Source organism: Acanthopagrus latus, chromosome 21 (assembly GCF_904848185.1).
Source record: "Acanthopagrus latus isolate v.2019 chromosome 21, fAcaLat1.1, whole genome shotgun sequence".
Lineage (NCBI taxonomy): Eukaryota > Metazoa > Chordata > Actinopteri > Spariformes > Sparidae > Acanthopagrus > Acanthopagrus latus.
The window spans coordinates 14261042-14280770 of NC_051059.1; the positions used below are offsets into that span (position 1 = coordinate 14261042).

Below are 19729 nucleotides of genomic sequence, written 5' to 3' on the forward strand. Positions count from 1 at the left end.
ATAAGTCCTTTGTGTTGAAAAACAAACAAATGGGCAGAAACGTGCTGCTGCTGCTGCTGCAGTGCTGGATCTTTTTTAACGACCTCTTACAGTCCCCGGGCCCCAGTTTTGGCTTCCATTGCTCGCCTGCTGTTGACATCCATCTCCCCTTCTCTGCTCACAGCTTCAGCTACTGCTGGAGGAGATACATCTCTTCCCGGCCGTGTGCGAGACAGACAGACAGACAGACAGACCCACAGACAGGCACACAGACAGACAGACACACGAGAGACACCCCCGCATAGTTTCCGTCAGCCGGGTGACGTCTCCGCCTCTCAGCCCGTGTGCAGTGTGACGTTGCGGGGCTGTAGTGGAACCTCTAGCTGCATCTTGTTGACGGTCCGCCAGGCTTTTCCAGTACTGAGAAGACCACGGGCGAGTGAGGACGGCCGATACGCAGCGACCAGGCAAGTGTTTACGCTATTAAAACAGAAAAGATGGAGCTCTCCTTTTTTTCTTTTTCAAATGAACGTTGTTGATTTTTCTATGTGGTGTTTCGGGTTCAATTCGCTGTTTTGTTAACTGAGTCTGGCATGTGACGATTAACGGTCGAGTTTGAATTCCTGTCATCAGCCGACGGGGAAGGGGGGAAGCGAAGCTAACCTGGTTTTAGCCTGCTTTATCGCCCTCTAACTGGGATTAGCCTGCTGTGATGTTAGCGCTGGCGGTGCTCTCTGTTTTTTTAGACACCCTTATCGGTCACTGTGTCGGGCTAGTCAGCCTGGATTTCGGCGGGGTTTCACCCGTGTTTGTCGCAGCGGACAGTGCTGTTTATTACTCTGTTTTTTTTCTTCCTATTACGGCTCTCATTAGCCTGTCAGTGCTCAAGAGAGCTGGGTTAGCCTGCCTCATAAGCCCTGTGTGCTGGCTGCGCTGTGCCGGGGTACCGCTCGGGTGTAGCTTGTTAAGCTAACGTTAGCTAGCGCAATTAGTATTGAACGTTACCAGATCAAAGACGTGAAAGCTTGTCTCAAATGTGGACGAATGCGCATTTTGGGGGGTTACGTGTTCGCTTCATGTGCGTGTTTATTGTGAAGACATCGTCTTATTTATGGATTGAGAAATAATGTCACACCAAACAGCGGGATATTTAATGTCTTGTTTCACGCGATTTGACCGTTATATCGGACATTAGCGTCACCTGTACGTGTGTGTATGTGAGTGTGTGTGAGAGAGACACACAGCGGGGGCGAGCCGCGGTTGTAAGCCCCGCCGTGCCCTTTCGAAGTCGGCGTGTGCGTAAAGCTGGACCGCGGTGCCTTCCCAGACCAGACTGTAGTGTAGACAGTGAATGTCATTATCAGCGCTGTCTGCATACCAGTGCCGTCGTGGCGAGCCAGCGGAGGAGGCGAGGTACAGTTTGCAGACTGGAGAGGAGGAGGAGGAGGTGGTGGTGGTGGTGGTAGTGGAGGCGGAGGGGGATAGCTGGGGATGGAGCGGTGATATGCGCGGTGTCCTTGCACCAGCGAAAGGATATACCCTGTGTGGGGGTGACATTAAGAAACATTTCCGAGGCTGTTGAAGAAATACCACTGCGGTTGATTTTCTGATAGAAACGAACCGATCATGTTGGAGGTGTTTTATTTATTCATTTTTTTTGTAACCAAAGCAGGGTCCCGTGCAGGCTTGGGGAAAAGGGAAGCAGCCTCCCCTCATGTTTTATTGGTCGATGATTAGATTTTGCAGTGTTTTTCTTTTTTCTTTTCCTCCATTCAGCCCACGGTGATATTTGCCATTTAAACGCCCACAAACATCAACCCGCTTCGGAATCGAGCTCGAGGTTCGCACCGCCGCAGTATTTCTCTCGATGGAAAGGAAAAAAGAAACAAATGGGATATTGGATTTTTTTCTTTTTTTGCTAAAGCATGGAAATCCATCCACCGTGATCATTTTAACCCTAACGTGCGTTTTTCTGTCGATCTAAGAATCAAGAGTAATTTTCGAACCGAAGTGCACCCTAGTTGTCATATTGCAGCAGTGGCCATTATCAAGCTCAATGCGTTTTTAAATCAGGGAAACCAGCTACGTGTTGTTTTCTTATTGCAGTCGGTTTAAAGCAGTAAAACCTGCGAGTAAAAAAAGGGGGGGAAACACCGCTTTCCACACTGCTGCATGTCAAGCTGTGAAGGGACCAAGAGAAGGTGGCGGCTGCTGTTAACGCTTTTATCAATTGTTTTTCATGGAGTTGATGGGGTCAGCGTGGGGTAAGCAGACCTAGGGGAAGGCACAGTATGGTTGGGGTAGGGGGACTTTCATTTGCTAAGTGAAATGTTTTTGACCATTGTAACAGCCTCACATTAACAATGTAATGGGAGAGGGGCAGGGTGGTGTTGGGTGGGGGGGGGGATTTCGCCTGGCTTGTCATGTCTGGTCAACTGGTTTGGCTTGTTAGAATTCTCACTCTGCGCTGGAAAGTTTGTTTCAAAAGCTTTGGTGAAAACCTTGATGCAAATCTCCCCTGGGGTTCAATGACAAGGGCTGAGAAAGCCTCGTGTTTGTGTGAAGTATGGTAATGGCCATTTGGTTTAGTGGTCCATGCAAACAGCAATTGACCTCTTCAGCCCCCAGCTGGGACAGCAGCCATAAAACATTTAAACTCCTTATGGATATTTCATGACCCACAACATTATTTTATGAGATAATTTTCAGTTTGTTTATTCCCCTACTGGATGGAAATTGATTTGCTACAGTTTAGATAGCAACTGAGTGATTTTTACATGTCTTCTCTGTGTTTTTTCATCTGCAGGAAGCGGATCAGAACATTGAAAACGTCACTGACCATCATGCATGTGTCTAACAACCAGAAGATTTGTGTCATTTGAAAAGACTTGAGGAGAAAAGAGACGCGGAGGACTAAAAGAACTCAGTCAGCAGACAGAAACGACGATAACCCAGTGCTTAGACATGGCCAGCACCCAGACCAGTTTGAAAAATCCTTTCAAAGACTTGACCTCATTCAAGGGCAACATGAAACGGCTGTACAGAGAACGACTGGAGGATGCGCCCATCAAGAAGCGAGTGATAGCGGAGATCAACTTGAAGCGTCGCAGTCTGGATTCCTCCCCCAAAACTCCCAGGGTGAAGAGGGAGCAAATCGAGGATCTGTGTCATGACTCTGACATGGATGTGGAGGGCCGGGCTGAACTGCACGTGGTGGGCTCTGCTAAAGCCCTGGACCTGAGCCCTGGGCTTAAACACACACTGGCCCAGTTCACCCTCAGCAGCCAGAGCTCTCTTGGGGGCCCAGCTGCTTTCTCAGCCCGCACTGGCCACGAGCACTCCCCGGCCGGCATGCCCCCCCTGCCCTCACCTCCTGTTCTGGGAGGGGGCCCCCTGCTGGTTCCCTGTGACAGCTCCACTGAACTCACCCACTCGCTGCTGGAAGGAGAGTCCATCTCCTGCTTTGTTGTCGGGGGAGAGAAGCGACTTTGCCTGCCCCAGGTGCTCAACTCTGTGCTCCGCGACTTCTCGCTGCAGCAGATCAACACGGTGTGCGATGAGCTCTACGTCTACTGCTCACGTTGCGACGCTGAGCAGCTGCACATCCTCAAGGTGCTGGGCATTCTGCCATTCAACGCACCTTCCTGTGGCCTCATTACGCTGACGGATGCACAACGGTTGTGCAACGCTCTCCTGCGTCCTGGGGCAGCCTTGCCTGCTGACCCCAATGGTAAGCTGTCATCCCAGGGCCTGTTGAAGGAGAGCGAAGCCAGCTTCCAGGTGGAGCACCAGTGTCTGGGGAAGTGCCAGGGTCTCTTTGTGCCCCAGTTCTACACCCAGCCCGAGGCCCCCTGCATCCAGTGCATTGAGTGCCAGTTGCTCTTTTCACCACAGAAGTTTGTCATGCACTCACACAAGTCACCTGATAAGAGGACCTGCCACTGGGGCTTTGACTCAGCCAAGTGGCCCTGCTACCTGCAGCTTGCCAGGAAGTACCAAGGCACGCCTGATGAGCCAAAGCTCAAGCATCTCCTGGATGAAGTCAAAGAGAAGTTCCATTACAAGCTCAAGCGGTCGCTAGACAAAGTAAGTGTACTTCTGAATGATACCAGTGTCTTTGCTTTTTTTGCATGTCATAAAACAGTCATTCATCACCATTCTGTTAAGGAAGCCAATTAAAATGTAATGATGTGCTTTTACAGTCTCCTGAGCTGGCTGGCTAGTTGTTCCTTCTTTGTGTCTGTATTCTGTGCTCAGCAGGCTTGATTAGACTACCTTACTGCTGGTGTTCTCTTAAACCAGCGTTGACCTAGTATGTGTGAGAGAGTCCTGGGACAGGTGGTGACATCTGCCCGGCCAGGTCTGATCAGACGAGGTTAGGCCAGCTGGCCACAGCTGAAGGGGAAATGCATCATTTGTCCCCTCAGGTCACCTGGAGGTCACTGGGAATGTCACCGAACAAAAGGCCTATATAGGAGGCGCAGGAGGAGCCTCTTACACCCGTGTATTAAAACTATATGTCAGCAGTTACTGTAAAATAAAACATTATAGTTTGCTCAGGGTAACTGGAATGAGTGTTTATGCACATTCCTGCACAATTTGAGAAAACGGGAATGAAATCCAGTTAAATCCAAAAACTAAAGACTTAGGCTTATATGGCTTCCCTTAAAGAATCGTTATATAAATCATGTCAAAACTTGCCCAGGAACTAGGGCAGAATGCAGTTGCCGTGTGAAATAAGAACATTTAGAGGTGTTCGTCATTATTGACACTTTCACCTCCAGAGAAACCTGACAGCGAAATGGATTCATTGCATAACCAGCAGTTATCACTGAAAGCCAGAATGCTGCAGAGTCTTCCAAATTATTTTCTGATTCTTTTTATTCTTGCTGTTTTTTTTAAAAAAAAAAAATCATGATAATGCAGTATCTAAGCCACAAGGGCAACAAGCCTATTGAAAAGTCAGCATTCAGTGGGGGGAAAAGCTCTAGATTGTTTCCCTGCCATTGACTGGTTTATGTCTCATGACCTCCCTCTGACCACAGTGGGCTGCCCTCTTTGTATTGTTTGGTGGGTAAAGGTGGGGTTGTTCTTTTGTGTGTTTGTTGTGGATTGTTCACACTCAAATCCATCAGTTTGGAGTGATTTTCAGTCTAGTAAACAAGAAAACACACTGAAAAAGAATCTGCTTTTGACCAGCAAGAGGCTCAACCACAACCTTTGCTGGCACGATTGATTTGTGATATTCATAAAGCAGGTAGAAGGTAAACTCAGAGGCTGCAGTGTGTATTTATAGTCTGTGTACAAGAACAGGTACAGATTTGGCTTTTTTTGTGTACCTGAGCTAAGGAGTTGCCTTACTTTTCCTGTCTGGTTAGCTTGGTTTGTGAATGTGCCGGAAATACCGTCTTCTGTCTCGTCTAGCGTCCTGACCGCATTCCTGACTCGCCTCTTCCCAACTGTCCTCCTTCTCTTCGTCTGCCTCAGTTTGAGGTATGCATCTTGGAAGACGGAGACATTCTTTCTCAAAGGCAGAGACGTTTTAATACCACAGAGGAAACATGCTCGTCAAACAGCAATGTACACAGACTTCAGATGCCACACACATGTACAAAAACCTACGTTCAGGCTGGATGATGGGCCCTACTGTGTTTATTGTGTGTGTGTTATGTGTGAGACATTTCCAGCCTCAGTGTGTGTAATGAGCTGCTAACCGGAGGCTAGTATGACACATCTTCGTCTCTCTCTGTCTCACACTTTGCCAGGCTCTCTGGAGCCTCTGTCTCACCACAGTTTCAGGTGCTGTCGTCTCTCTGTGAGGTGATTTCTCAGGCTATGTTTTTTTTCCTTTTCCTTTTCGTTGTTGTTTTTTTTTCTTATATCTTCCAGCTACTGTCTGGCAGCAGTGATTCAGTTGTCCTTTTTTTCTGTTATCCGCAAGACTTCGGCTTGATCAGAATTGGCGTCGACAAATTAATTGTGGAAGTGAAAACAACTAGGGTTGTGTCGACCGAGGCACACAGTGTCACAAACGGCCAAATTCCTGGAAAGACAGTTGCCTGTGAGTCTACAGGAAGCAGGTGATTTTGGCGTTAAAAGAGGATGCCACTTCACCCCCCTCAACCGAGCGGATGTCGGGGTGTGTGAAAGGTCGGTGGCCAGAGAACAAGGTGACTTGGCAGTGTCCTGCTCCACTCAGTCAGGACACAGGGGTCCTTCCAAGTACAACCACAAACTGTGTTTATGTGTACGTGTGTGTATTTGTGTAACGAAAGTGTGTGTTTGCCTGAACAGGAAGTGAAGCAGACGGACATGTCTCTCACCCAGAACATCCTCTAGACTCTCAGCGTCCAGCCGCCTCCACTGCACTGGCTGTGTGACTCATACTTTCCACATCCCAGTGGATGTTAGTGGAAGGCCAGCCAAGCAGCTTATAGTCACACATGCTTCTTAGAAAGATGGCCTGCCTCGGTGTGTTGGTCTAACCCTGACTGCAGACCCTTTTCCCAGTGGCCCTTATTTACACACACTGTCAATGTGCACATTTACAAGCGGTTCGTAGTTTCACTGGAGAGCTCTGAGACCTCTAAAAGAGATGAGACACAAACAAGGGCGCCTTCTGGAAGTTTTTTTTCCCACCTTCTCCAATGGCTACTAGACCCATATCCTGTTAGGAGTGTTTGGTTTGAGAAGGTGCAGTTAAAAACTCCAGGACTCGATCTATATAAATGGCGCTTTGTGCCCCAAGGCACTGCTACCCTGTCTACTGATTCCTGCTGTGTAAATAGTTTTCTAGACAGACGCCACCAATAGACAGCAACAAACTGAAGCTTTATGTCAAGAGTTACTTAATATCTAACAGACAATGAGTTCATTTTGCCTTCAGGGGTTGAGACGGACACTTGTACTTTCCACCGAGACAACATCATGTGTCGTCATTTTTATTGGGGGATTTTTTTTTCCGTGATTGAACAGGAAGTAACACAAACTCTCATCGAAGATCACCACTATTTTTATTTGGGCTGCGTGTTAAAATGGCATGTCATCAGACAGGCTCTACTGCAGCAGTGTATTGCAAAACATCTAAATGACCAAATCCCTAGGAGCGCTCACATTACATCAAGTTATATTTTAACATAAAAGGATACTTAAAGAGACAATTTAATACAGCAATGGAATTTTATGTGATTTGATTGCGCTATTTTACAAGAGTCATGAACTTTGTTTGTGATTTTATGTCTAAGGTGGATTATTATTATTTCCAAAAAAAAGTATGACCTGATAATTAGGACATACTGGTATTTATCCACTCAAGCAAGCACAACCACGCGATAGAGCATAGTGAACATAGCTGTGTGTTCCTTATTTGCCTCAGCCTGGTTTGTTGCGTTATGCTGGCCCCGAGTCAAAAGTGTCAGACTGAGAGAACAGCCTTCCTCTGTCTGTCTCCCTGGCTGGGCTGACACAGTGGCTGCGGCACAGACGGCAGACAGCTGCATCTCTCTGGCTTCCTCTATTTGCTATTTGGAAACCAGTGACTTCATTACCGCAGACCAGTGCAGCTGCACTCTCTGGCTGTCTCCAGGGCTGTCTGCTCTGTCTGTCTGTCTGCTTGTCAGTCATTCTCTTGGGCTGTATCTAATTGGATTTTGGCAGGCATGCTAATCGCTTACAGTGCTGCCTTCGCTATCTCTTCCTCCTTCCTCTGCCTCTATCGTCAATCTGCCTCTCGGGTTAATGTCCTCACCAATCTTGACTTGTGGCCTTCAGTCTGTGCTTTACTCTGCCACTCTTAGCTCACCATCATACCTGTCTTCGAGCCCAGACAGTTCTGCTGTTGCCTACATGTGTCTGTTAACAGTCAATAACCCCTAGGCTCCAATCAGCGGACAGTAACAAAATAAGCAGCCAAATGACCCGATAAGTCGATAGTTACATAAGCAATAAGACCACTTGTGTGCGTCTGCAAGGCGGATGAGAAGAAAGCCAGTGGTTATTGATCAGGTGTCTGACCTTGATGGATGTGGTGAGTTGTCGTGTGACACAGACTCTGAATAGATGCGGAGGTAGACTGAAAGAGGCTGTAGGAAACGGAAGAAAAGTGAGACGAGGAGACTCGGTTACAGGGGCCACAGCTGGTGTTGCATAAGTTCCTGTCTGTGTTCAGACATGTGCACCAGTCTCCCAAGTTAACCTCACCTCTGCCTCTGCTGTCGCCTGCTTTCATTTTTGTAACTCAGACAAGCTGCCAGACAGAAGTAGCGTCAGGCAGACACAGAAAGAGAATCTGTGGTCAGAAACCAAGCCACCCGTGGGGGAGGCTCTTGAGCAGATGAGGTAAGGGTGGAGAAGAGAAAAGAACAGCATGAAATGAAGAAAAACTGAAGGTAAGGCCCAGACGGTCTTAGTCTCAAACCGCCCAGTAAACTGGCTGTATTCACAGCCAACAGGTTGCTAAAGGGGCCCCAGCTCTTCTTTTGCCGTGTTGAAAATTAACCTCCCAAAGACCTGAGCTGAACCACAAATCTAGCCTGGAACAACCCTCTTGGTTGGCCAATCACATGCCGACTAGCTCGCATTTCCTCAGCTAACACTCTCTCCTTTGCCCACCGCCCCACCCCAAGACTCCCATGCACATATTTCTAGGTCTGTTTCTATGTCTATGCATTTCCCACAGAACAGTTATCCACTTATATTCATACAGAGCAGCTTCTCCCAGAGTAACCTACAGTCTATCATGCTTATATGTAGTTTGGAGCGAGACTGCCTGTTTTCACTGTGCACAACAGGCTGTGCCTTGGCCAGTGTTTGCTGCCTGTTGTAAAGGGCTAAATGGGGCCCTGCAAGGTAGGAGGGGCTGAGCTGAGGGGCCTCTGGTATGTCACCATCAGGTCAGTGCCAGTATCACAGCTCCATAACAGCATTGCAGCTCACTGGAGGAATGCCAATGTCATTACTTCTTTGGCTTTTTCTTAAATAGATAGGAATCCTTCTCAAGTTTTTAGTTTCTGAAGCAACATTTGAAAATGGCCACAGTTCAGTTTACCGCTTTGATTTGTTGCACACCAGTCCGCAGCTTATTCTGTGAGCTAAAACCCCACATTTAAAAATGTACCACAGGTTGTCTCATGGCAATTTCCCACCACAACTACAGCCTGTTATATCTGACTGCTTCCTTGGCTTGGACTCTTTTCCCAGCTCACCACCAGTCGAAGATAATGTGCCGCTATGGGACTGATGTGAGCTAGCCACAGCAGCAGGCAGCAGAGATAGGTCAGTCCAGATATAGTGGAGCCTCTGCCACGTTTGCCAATAGTCTCATAGACTAAACAAACTGGCTAGGCCCCTCCCAGCCAAATGTCCTGCAGGCTTTAAAAGAGTCCTGGACTGACAGCCTGTTTGCATGTTCGCTGTGCTCTGGCTCTCCCCCCTCAGGGCGTCAGACCAGTTTGTTGCTTCTAAAGGAAAATGAGAGCATGAACAAGTGAAAGAGAGGGGGATATAATGGGCTACGAGTTCAAACAAGACTGTAAGAAGAGAGAAAGCGGCTTGGATCGTAACAAGTCTGACTAGCTTGCCTGGGTTGTTTTGCATTAGACCAGAATAATGAGGAGTCTTGGTATTAATTAATCGATGTGTTGATGAGAAGATTAACTGTCCACTGTCTGGTCTCCCTGGGAGACAGTCAGACGAGCAGGTTGTGTGTGTGTGTTGGGGGCAGGGAGTCGGACACGAGGGAGGCATACTGTAAAAGGGCTGTGGGAGACTGCCAGCCTGTGCGTGTTGTGTGCAAGCAGAGAGAGGGAGTTTGCATTTGAAAGACTCTTCTGTGCCGCCTTCCCTGTGGGAACGGTGATTAATGAAGATATAAATGGAGAAGGCCAGAGACGGCGCTTTCCATAGGAGCTACATGGACACACACACAGACACACACAGACACACACCATATAGGCACTTAGACACACTCCCTTCATATTTTGTCCCACAGCCACAGTCTCCCAGACAGGGAGATAAACACAGGATATCAAAGGCGTGTCATGAGTCCCGCTGGGCTGCCACCCGGCACATCTACAATACATTAAGCCCAGCCACCACACTGATCAATTATGCATGTTGCAAACACAGAGAAATCAGGGGAAATGGTCGGGCTGTACGATTAAAGGAATCCCCATCTCTCCACTTTGTCAGTAATTTATTTCCATGTTTGGTAATGGCTTGTCATTTCCATATGGAAGCGATCCTGCCTGCGTTTACTGTTTTAAGCTGTCCACATTTTTTTTTTAAAATCAAACGGCCCCCACATGCTTAATTGCACACAATGGCAGTCAAGTTAAGTGCTGATGTGGCCCATGCAAGTTTTGACCTTCAGCCTACGCACCAGATTAAAGCAAAAGAAAGCACAGCAAACCACTGTGAGACGCTAACTTGCCAAGCTTGGATTGGTGATTACTGCTCCCTGAAAGTCCTGTATTTTGCAGCCTCACCTTTGCTCCGCTAACATCAAACACCCCCCCAACTGTTTCTTTCCCTTCCATTGCTTGCAGCTTCTATACCCTGTAAATCCTTATCTCACCAGGGGCCTGACTGATGTTGCTCAGGGCGAGGCTGTAAAGTTAGAAACTGGGAAACAGACTGCATTAGTGAAGGTGAAACAAGTGACAGTTTGTGGTTTGCCCAGTCTTCCATCTCGTTCTGCCTCTGCTCTGCCAAACACTGAATTGTTTATCACACCGATATTCCCACCTGCAGTGATGCCGCCCAGGGGAATCATCTGTCTCTGTGATATTTCTTTGGGCAGACACACACATGCAAACTTTACCTCATTCACCTCAGGGGTCCATACCAGCTCATCAAGATCCTGTAAATAGAAGACCATTTCCCTCTGGATCCCCAACAGTCCCGCTGCACCTCTTTACAGCATAAACTAACTAAACTAGTAGTAGGCAATCCTCGAGGTCGTTGACCTCCAGATGCAATTAATTACCCAATTGCTTTCATAAATTGTATATTATGTATTTCTATTTGAGTATACTTCAGCGATGGAAAGCTCATTAAGTGTTGCATGTGTTGAGACTCCTTAACTGCACTTCAGCATCCTCGCACGCAAGCTTACAGTCATGTCCTCCTTAACTGTCCCCAAGCAGCAGAGCGGTGTGTGTGCGACTCTTGGCGAGCATGTGGCACTGATTCCTTGCGTGTCCAGCTCTTTTTCTGGCCTTGCCCTCGCTCATATTAAAACAGCCTTGCTGTTGGGGCCACTTGGCCCGCATGGAGCCTTATTGCCCTTGACTTTATCCTTTGAAGAGTGAAGCATTGCCTTGTGGTTTACAGTCCGGCTACAGTTTAACCAGTTCCTCTGACAAGTGCACTTTGTTATGCCAGACATTTTCTTTGTCATCACTCTCAAAATGCACTGGCTGAGACACATCCTGATCCCAGATGAGGCCACATGTACAGTAGTTCTTCAGAAGACTGACTCATGATGAGGGAGGAAATTTAGCCTCCAGCTAAATGATGGTGATTTTTGGCAAGGTTGCCTCTCCTGTCAGCTGCTTTGGCAGACAACCAAGCCACCTTATTTCTTCTTCTGTGAAGCAGTATAATTTCTAAAGAAATCAAAGTTACTGTTGAAATTGTAATTCCAAAAGAGAAACTTTGTGTCCTTGTTTCATCAGTGGTGAATGATATAAAGCGTGACTGTGACTCTGACGTGAGCTTTGAACATGTGATGACATCTCTTATTAGAGAGATGACACACACGCACATATAAGTACACAACAGAAGCACGGGATGCTGTGCAGATGACAGAGTCCGCAGTCCGTGATTAAAGGAAGTCAAAGGGTCAAACACAGCCAGAAACACAGCCAGACACATGAAACTCAACCACCATCAGCCACTTCCTCCCGTCACCACCACGCCAACCCCATCCTGCAGAGTGAGTCATGGTGCTCCATCAGTGCTGCAGTCTGCTCTCCACTCATCAGCGTCACTGTGTGGAGCCAGGACAGAGATTTATCACTGTCCCGGTCTCTCTCACAGACTGTTTGATCTACACCCAGGTGTGTTCACTCAGAGTTCTGACTCAACCCTAATGACATTTACCAAACCCAGCCACGCTTTTCATGTGGCGTTGTCAAGCCTGCCTCAGACTGTTTTAATCAAGGAAGTCTGGTGAGCAAGTGTGCTGACTGTGGCCTCACCTGTCAAATGTTTCGGTACATTAATATCGGCACAGGCAGGATGGAAATGGAGAGCCACCTCCGACCAAATGCTGGCAGATGTCTGTATGTAGGTTTCAACATTCTGCTTTTAATAATTAAGTTTTTTTGGCCAGATTTGCAATACATAAGCCATTGTGAAATCAGGGGCGATGGCCTTCAGAGACTTGTTTTGAAAACCAGAGCCTATGACAGAGAGAGAGAGAGAGTCACGGCGGCTGATGGATTTGCATTACAGGAGCTGTGTGTGTGTGTTTGTGTGTGGGAGAGACAGGCGAGCCCGAGGGGCCTGGACAGCAAAGCCAAGCTGCCCATGCAGAGATGAGCAGTAGAGGCTTCAAACAAGCTCCTGCATGTAATATGGATGAGACCGGAGCTCCCTGCAGAACAGTCAGAGGAATTGGGGCCTGTTTGGATTTAACTGTCTCTCTCTCCATGTGTCTGTGATAGATTTTACCCTGCGGTGCATTTTGGCCAGGTGGGGCTTTCTCTTTGGAGGGCTGTGTGACTATATCAACGGTCAGCCTCCTAACCCCCTTCCCTCTTTGTCTTTCCCAACCTTTCCCTTCTTTTTTTCTCTCCATCCTCTTCCCCTCCTCTGGCCTCATTGCAGACAGTGAAGACCGACCAAGTATTGACATTTACTGCAGTACTCCACATTACAGCAGGGAAGCCTTCTGTGCTGAGGAAGAAGTAAACAAACCAGTGAATGCTATGTGATCGTATACTTGGGCCAGTAAAGAGGGGTTTTCATGTGGGGCAACTCCAGCTATTGCATGAAAACATATTTTAAATATAAACACGTTTAGAGATGTAGCACAAGAATTAAGAATATTCATTCCCACCTTTCTCTTAGAGCTATTTTTAGTGTCTTGTTTGCTTAACATGAAGATCTGGGCACATTATGTTGAGGTTATTATTTCTGGGTGATTATAAAGTACATTTAGTTTATGAGTGGCTGCATATTAATTCATTTTTGCAGATGCTGTGTAATGTATTGCAAAGACAAGAGGGTTGGGCAGTGTCTCCATTTTGTGTTTTCTCTCAGAAGCGATAGCAGTGCATTGCTGGCTTGCTGACAGCCTCTCTCAGCTTTCAGTCTGCTTAGCAACGCTCGTCCTCTCTGCCGCAGCTCTCTCACTCCCCTCTGTCTCCAAGCACTCCGAGTTGTTTCATCCAGTTGAATAGTGAGCCGAGTTCCCTTATTTAGAAAAACCAGGCAGCGAAGTTGTGTTTCGGTGATGGTGTGTGTGTGTGTGTTTCTCTCCCTAATTGTGAATTTGAACCAGTAACCCACCTCCAAACAGCATCCCAAGGCAGCGAGGTTCTCTTGAGACTTTCTCTTTCTCTTTTAGAGATGGCAACGCTCACACACTGCCCCAGATGAAGCTCAAATCATGAGTACAGTCATCCACAGCGAAGATAAGAGCCCACTGGCCTCATTCTCAATCAGTGTGTCTTCCAAGTGTGTCTGCGTGCATATTTGTGCACGACCGTGTGCTTGTGGTAAACTACATCATCGTCCTCAGCCTCCTACACTGCTGGTTGATTGAGACATAGCAGTTGTTTGGTGGGATGTCTGTTTACTTGCTTGTGCATCTGTGTGTGTGTGTGTGTGTGTATGTGTGTGTCTGTGTGTATGTGTGTGTCTGTCTTATGGCCTGGTTGACTCACATAGGTGAGCCCCGACAGCTTTGGTAATTAACGCTCAGGGGGGCACTGGGGAAGGAAAGTGGAGCACACACACGCTGGGCTGCTGCGCTAGAGAGACAGAGAGCTGCACATGCATATGCAGCCAGTATGCTCTCTTGCACACGGATGATTTTTAAATGTCCTTCACTGACTCAAACAGACATGGTCTCCTTGTGCATGCAGAGAAGATGAACATCCCTGGCCACATTTTTATACTGGCCTGTGATGCTTCATGTGATTGCTAATGACCTAAATTGGGGGAAAAAGGAGTAAATGTACGGGTTTTAAGAGCCATCGTGCTCTTGTAATATTGCTTTAGTGGAAAAAAAAAGAAAACCATTCTAATTTTTTTTTCTTTTCTGCGGCAAATGGGAAGTTTAAGATATAAATCTACCAACCTGCATGGCGTGCCCGTCTTTTACAAGGCTTAATGGTATTTGGTTTCTCGTAAAGCTGAACGATGATTGCTAAAATGATCTTATTCAGCAACATATGTCTGGTCTGTTCATGACTATTAATCATACTGCTTGAGGTTGATGATTTTTAGGGTGACATCATTTCATTGTACTTCTTGCCTCTGATGCAATGTCTGGCCTAGTTACAGTTATGGGATGTGTTTGAGTAATGCTTCATTAAGTAACAATTATGTCTGGCATTATTGATCAATTAATCACTTAGTTTATGACATTTTCCAGAAGACAAAGTGATGTCTGTAGCTTATTTTTCTCTGTCTGACAGTAAAAGGATGAAATTGTTTTTAATTCATACTTGAATGTAAGAAGCCATTTTTGCAGTTTTTTTTAAACTTTATAAATTACTTAAATGATTAACGATTTGAGTTGTCACGGATTGATATACTGCCAGCCAGCTCATCGATCAGCACTAATCGTCTCCATGATAATTATGGCAACTAGAAACATGATTTTAGTCGATCATAAAGTCAAACAGCAGTTTAAAATGAGCTTAGACAGATCAGAGAAAATGAGTTGGCCATGGCAACAAATGGGAAGGAAACCAATACCAAAGAATTTACTTGTTCAAGCCTCTCAGATGTGGCTATTTGCTGTTTTTTCCTTCCTTAGAAAAGTGTTCTGGACATTAATTTTTCACAAAATTTCTGATATTTTATAGACCAAATAATCCCCTTATTTATCCACAAAATGACTGGCAGATTAATTGATTATGAAAATGATTAGAATACACAATCCTGGTATTTTTCTTCTGCTGCTTTATTAGATACTGTGTCAGAGATACTGTCTGTGGGGGTTACCTTGGCCTGCCTAGTGTATTCCAGTCAGACAATTTGTCCATTCATGAGGTAACGTTATTACAACCCTCCTCATGTACTGCTGTGAATATAGACTGGAAGCTGCCGCCTGGGATTTGACTGTGAAACATGAGAAACGGAGGAGGGGGAAAGAAGTGGAGGGAGGGAGATGAATAGAAAAATTGATCGAGAGAGCTTAAAGAGACGTCTTTTTATGTGAAGGATCATAAGAAAAATACTGTGGCTGGTTTCCAAATTTAACTCCTGTCAGCGCAAAGCTATGGTAGGTGGACAGTGGAATAGGTGTTGTAGTCATTAGGGGGAGATTCCTCACTATCACTTTCACAACTCACTTCATTTTCTGTTGGGTCCCATTGACTGTGGCTATCAAGGCTGTGTGGATTGTAAAATGGCTGACTGTGGCTGTAGCTATGGAGGAAGGAGCTCAACCCATTGGCAGGGAGGGGAAAGGCTCTGTGTGTGTTCGAAGTGCGCGTGATGACTGTCTAGACAGAGTGCCCATGTGGCGCAAAAATGTGCCCGAGGCCTGAAGCCAAAGCAATTCGGGAACGAACCTGTTCTTATCTGGCTTGTGTGTGTTTGTGACTCTGGCATGACTAGTCTGGCTGATGCTTATCAGCGTGCTTGTCTGGCTCTGTTCTTTCTCTTTGTGTTTGGAAAAAGGGAGGAACAGGTGTGTGAACTGAGTGTGTGTGTGCGTGTGTGTGTGAGCGTCTGGTGGGAAGGCATAAACAGGCAGACAGTCACATGTTGTCTGTTTGTCTGTTCATCTGTCTTTGCTATCTGCCTGTCCCCCTTTTTTTTCCTTTCCGGTTTACCTCAGTCACCTGTTTGTCTAACCGTCCACCTGTCAGACCTGTCCTCACCTGTTCCCGGCTCTGTTTTTATTACTGCTTATCTCTGTTGTTCAAGGCTTAAGTGAAAGAAAATGGGTTGAGTAATCTTCTCCGCACATACAGGACACAATCATTTTCTTCCCTTAAACACTAAGTGAAGGGTCAGATAGTGGTAGGTAAGGACTTTTTCACAAGAATAGGTTGATGATTTTAGAGTCATATTTCATCGTGCTTCCTTCTGCTTGTGTAATGTCTAGACTACTGAAAGTTACAACATGCATTTGAGTAATGCCATTAAGTAATTGAGTAATGTCAAAATTGCAGATTCAGATGACTAAATATTGATAGGCCATTACTTGCGATGTGCAGCCAATCAGATAGTGTTATGGGCGGGGTATTGAGTGAAATCACAGGCAGAGAAAGAATGGTGCCTCAGAGGCAAAATATTACATTTTTGAATTCATGTTATATCCATAATATAATAATTGGTCTATCCTTGACTACACTGACACACACTAAGAAACACAATAATTGTCTTCAATTGAGCACTAAATGAAGGGTCACACACTTTGAACAGAAGGTAATGAAAGATTATCATTGGCTCTTGACTTTGTCTCTTCTGATATACTTGACTTTTTCACCATTAATCCATTATACACAAGCATAAATATACAAGTACAGCTTAAAACTTGAGCATTCTTGTCAAGAGCAGCACACTCCGAAACAAAACCCAGTCATCTTATTTCACAGTGCCGAGTTAATTAGCGAGTGTCTACCTAAAAAAAATAAATAAATAATGTATTCCTTTAAATGCCCCACTTCTCTGTCTGCTTCCCTTGTGGGTTGTTATTGATTTGGCTGCTGAAACAAAGTGCAGCTCCCAGTCCATGGATAAATGGCTTATTGGATTAAGACCTCCATATAAAGGCCTCTAGTGTCTGTGTGTGCGGTGAGGGGGCAGGTAAGACCACCAGAGCTCGGGCCCAAATAAAACGCAGACAAAACTAGATCCTAAAGAAAAACACACATCTTGGAAATCATATGAAACTCGACATGGATCATTTTTGAGGAAATTTTGATGAGATATAAATTAGTTTGAGGCAAGCGAAAGGCTTCAATATGTCGTTGTTATATGGTTTGGTCCAGGAAGTGTATGTATCTGTGTATCTGTAGCTGGATCTTTGACACAGTTGAGGACTGCAGTAGAACAGGATGTGGTCGAGAAACAGACAGGGTGTGACTGTCTCTGTGTGTCTGTGCATGTGTGTGTTCCTCCTTTTTCCTCTCGCTGTCTGAGGCAGAATGAAAAGGCTGTTTACTTCCTCCTGAGAGAGGAAAAAGGAGAATGAGCTGCATTACTCTGTCCTCCTCTCCGCTCCCTCCCTCCTGAATGCCAGGCTCATGAATGGCTCAGAGGGGGAGGAGGAGGAAGAAGAGGGAGGATGGGTGGCACAGCTATGTTTTGTGTGAACCCCTCTGCCTCTGTCCCATGAGTGAGATTGTGGCGCTCGCCTGGGGTTTGTTTCGGTTTTCATGCCCGGCCGCTGATGCCCGGCTTTCAACAGATGTGAAGACAATTGGGCCCCGACAGTGTTTATGTTTTAGGGCACAGAAGGGATTATAAATAGATTTTAATAACACACACACATACACACACATACATGGCCTGCCACTCTGGGATGAAAGGTCGGAGCAAAAATTGCACACTCTTTATTATGCCCCAGATAAGATTTGCCATTAGGCTTGTTGAGATTGTGTGATTATGTGAGTGTGTGTTACATCCTGGGCAGGGTTTTACATGTTTATCATCTCAGTAGCACATTCTCTCTCAGCTACCAGCAAAAGAAAAGAGAGCACACTGAGCTTGCTGACTAACTGATTAACTAGGGCTGCAAGTAATGACTATTTTTGTCAGTTAAAGGGGCTCTGTGTAGCAATTTGTAGTAATTTGCATGTATTAATCACTTTTTTATTGGCCATTTGTGAGCAGAATGTAACGTGACGTGAAAACTCCTTCTGCATCTCTCTCTCGGTTGCCTGTACAAGTCTGTGGACATTTTTTTTAAGTTGCTGGATGCTAGTGGACTGTAGATAAGTTTGTGAAGGACATTTAACGACAGTTCAAAGTGTCTCAAGACTCAAGTATCTGAGCAACACGAACTTTTGAAATGGAGTCTGACCAGCTTTGAGCACATACAGTTGTTCCAGTTTCAGCTACAAATTCCATAAATTAATGCATAATGAATAAATAAATGTCTTGTTTTTACCAAGCAACCCAAAAACATTGAGTTTACAGTTAATATGTTTTTTAGTCTGACCTCCTGTATGTGGGGTGCATTGGTGCGACCAGTGAAAGTCGTTCCTGTACTAGTCGAAAGTTCAGAATCTTCTCGGGCTTCTCAGCATCATGGAGTCTTTCAGCAGATGCAACAACTCACCCCGATTGATTTATGAACTGTTCGTTTAACAAGAGCGACACGTTCAGCTTACGATTCAAGAGGAGATATTCTTTGCCCCTAAATTTTTCAAAGTGACTGTCAATTTGCTCCATAGAAAATGCATTACTTTAGTGTGTGGGGGATGAGTCGTGTATGTGTTTTATTATACATGTATGGAGATGGAGTGTGTATTTATAGCTGGTAACTGCGTGTGTATGTGTCTTTATATGCACTGAGACGGCAGTCATCTGGAGTGTCCATGTGACTGGAGGGGGAGGAGGAGAAGGAGGAGGAGAGCTTGACCTCGGACTCGTTTGTACTCTGTGTGGCAGTGTGTCAGCCTGTGTGTGTGTCGATGCGTCTGCATATGAATTACACCAAAAGTAGAAAAGAAACTAGATTCCTCCTCTTGTCTGCAATTGGCACAAGCTGAAAGAGACTTGCGTATATATCCTCTGCAGTCAAAGAAAATTGGGTATCTGTCAAATTTTTTGTGAAGTTGAAAGCCTTCACCCCAATCAGAAATCAGCTCTGCATGAATGATACAGTGGCGCGTTCACTCACACAGCCAATTATGAAATCTAACGCTCAGAGGAGGTTTCATTTCTAGCTTAAAATTGAAAAAAAAGAAGAAGAAAAGAATCATCGAATTGCAATTTGCACCAGCTGAAAATGACACTTTTTTTAGATTGCTTCCATACTACCCTTTGCTGCAAATTTCCAGCTAAAAAGAGAAGTATTCCCGTGATGTTAGTGCTTCTCACAGATAGAGAAGCACAGGGCTGCCGCTGAAGTGCATTCACTCTCATGCCTGCCTGCGTACACCAGACTGTGCATGGTAATGTGCGGTCATGGACGTCTGTGTAGTAGAGTGGCGCATGTTATTGTTGGATTTAACAGCACTCAGGCTACACAGACACACACGGAAAACACTTTCTGCTCCATTAAGGCGTCTGCTGTAGAAATGTCACGTGCACTAATGGTCGGGGGACCAAACTGAAGCTGTTGAAATGGGTCATTGTAAAAGTTCACATGGCCCTGTGTGTGTCTAGAGCAGTATGTTTCATGTAGCCGTGTAGTGGTGGGATGAACTATGTGTAAGTGTGTGTATATGTGTGTGTGTGTGTGTGTGTGTGTGTGTGTGTGTGTGTGTGTGTGTGTGGCTGCAGCGGCAGGCAGGCTGCTGGTGATTAGGAACAACAGGGCAGAGTTCAGCTCAGTGAGTGTGTGGAATGCTAATCCACATTGTCATAAGGCGAGCTTCAGCCTGACAAAGGG

The 19729-nt window shown here is 45.9% G+C and overlaps 1 protein-coding gene across 2 annotated transcripts in view; it reads left to right on the forward strand.

Moving 5' to 3' along the window:
- Positions 1–524: 524 nt before the first annotated feature.
- skila (SKI-like proto-oncogene a) overlaps positions 525–19729 on the forward strand; it is a 33517-nt gene continuing 14312 nt past the window's right edge. Inside the window, exons 1-2 of one of the 2 annotated variants that reach the window (XM_037082656.1) lie at positions 525–1392; positions 2786–4065. In XM_037082656.1, coding sequence (XP_036938551.1) covers positions 2944–4065 — 1122 coding nt within the window. In that variant the 5' untranslated portion in view covers positions 525–1392; positions 2786–2943. Of the gene's footprint in view, positions 1393–1513; positions 2244–2785; positions 4066–19729 lie in introns of those variants that run through there. The other variant, XM_037082654.1, reaches the window with a different exon arrangement.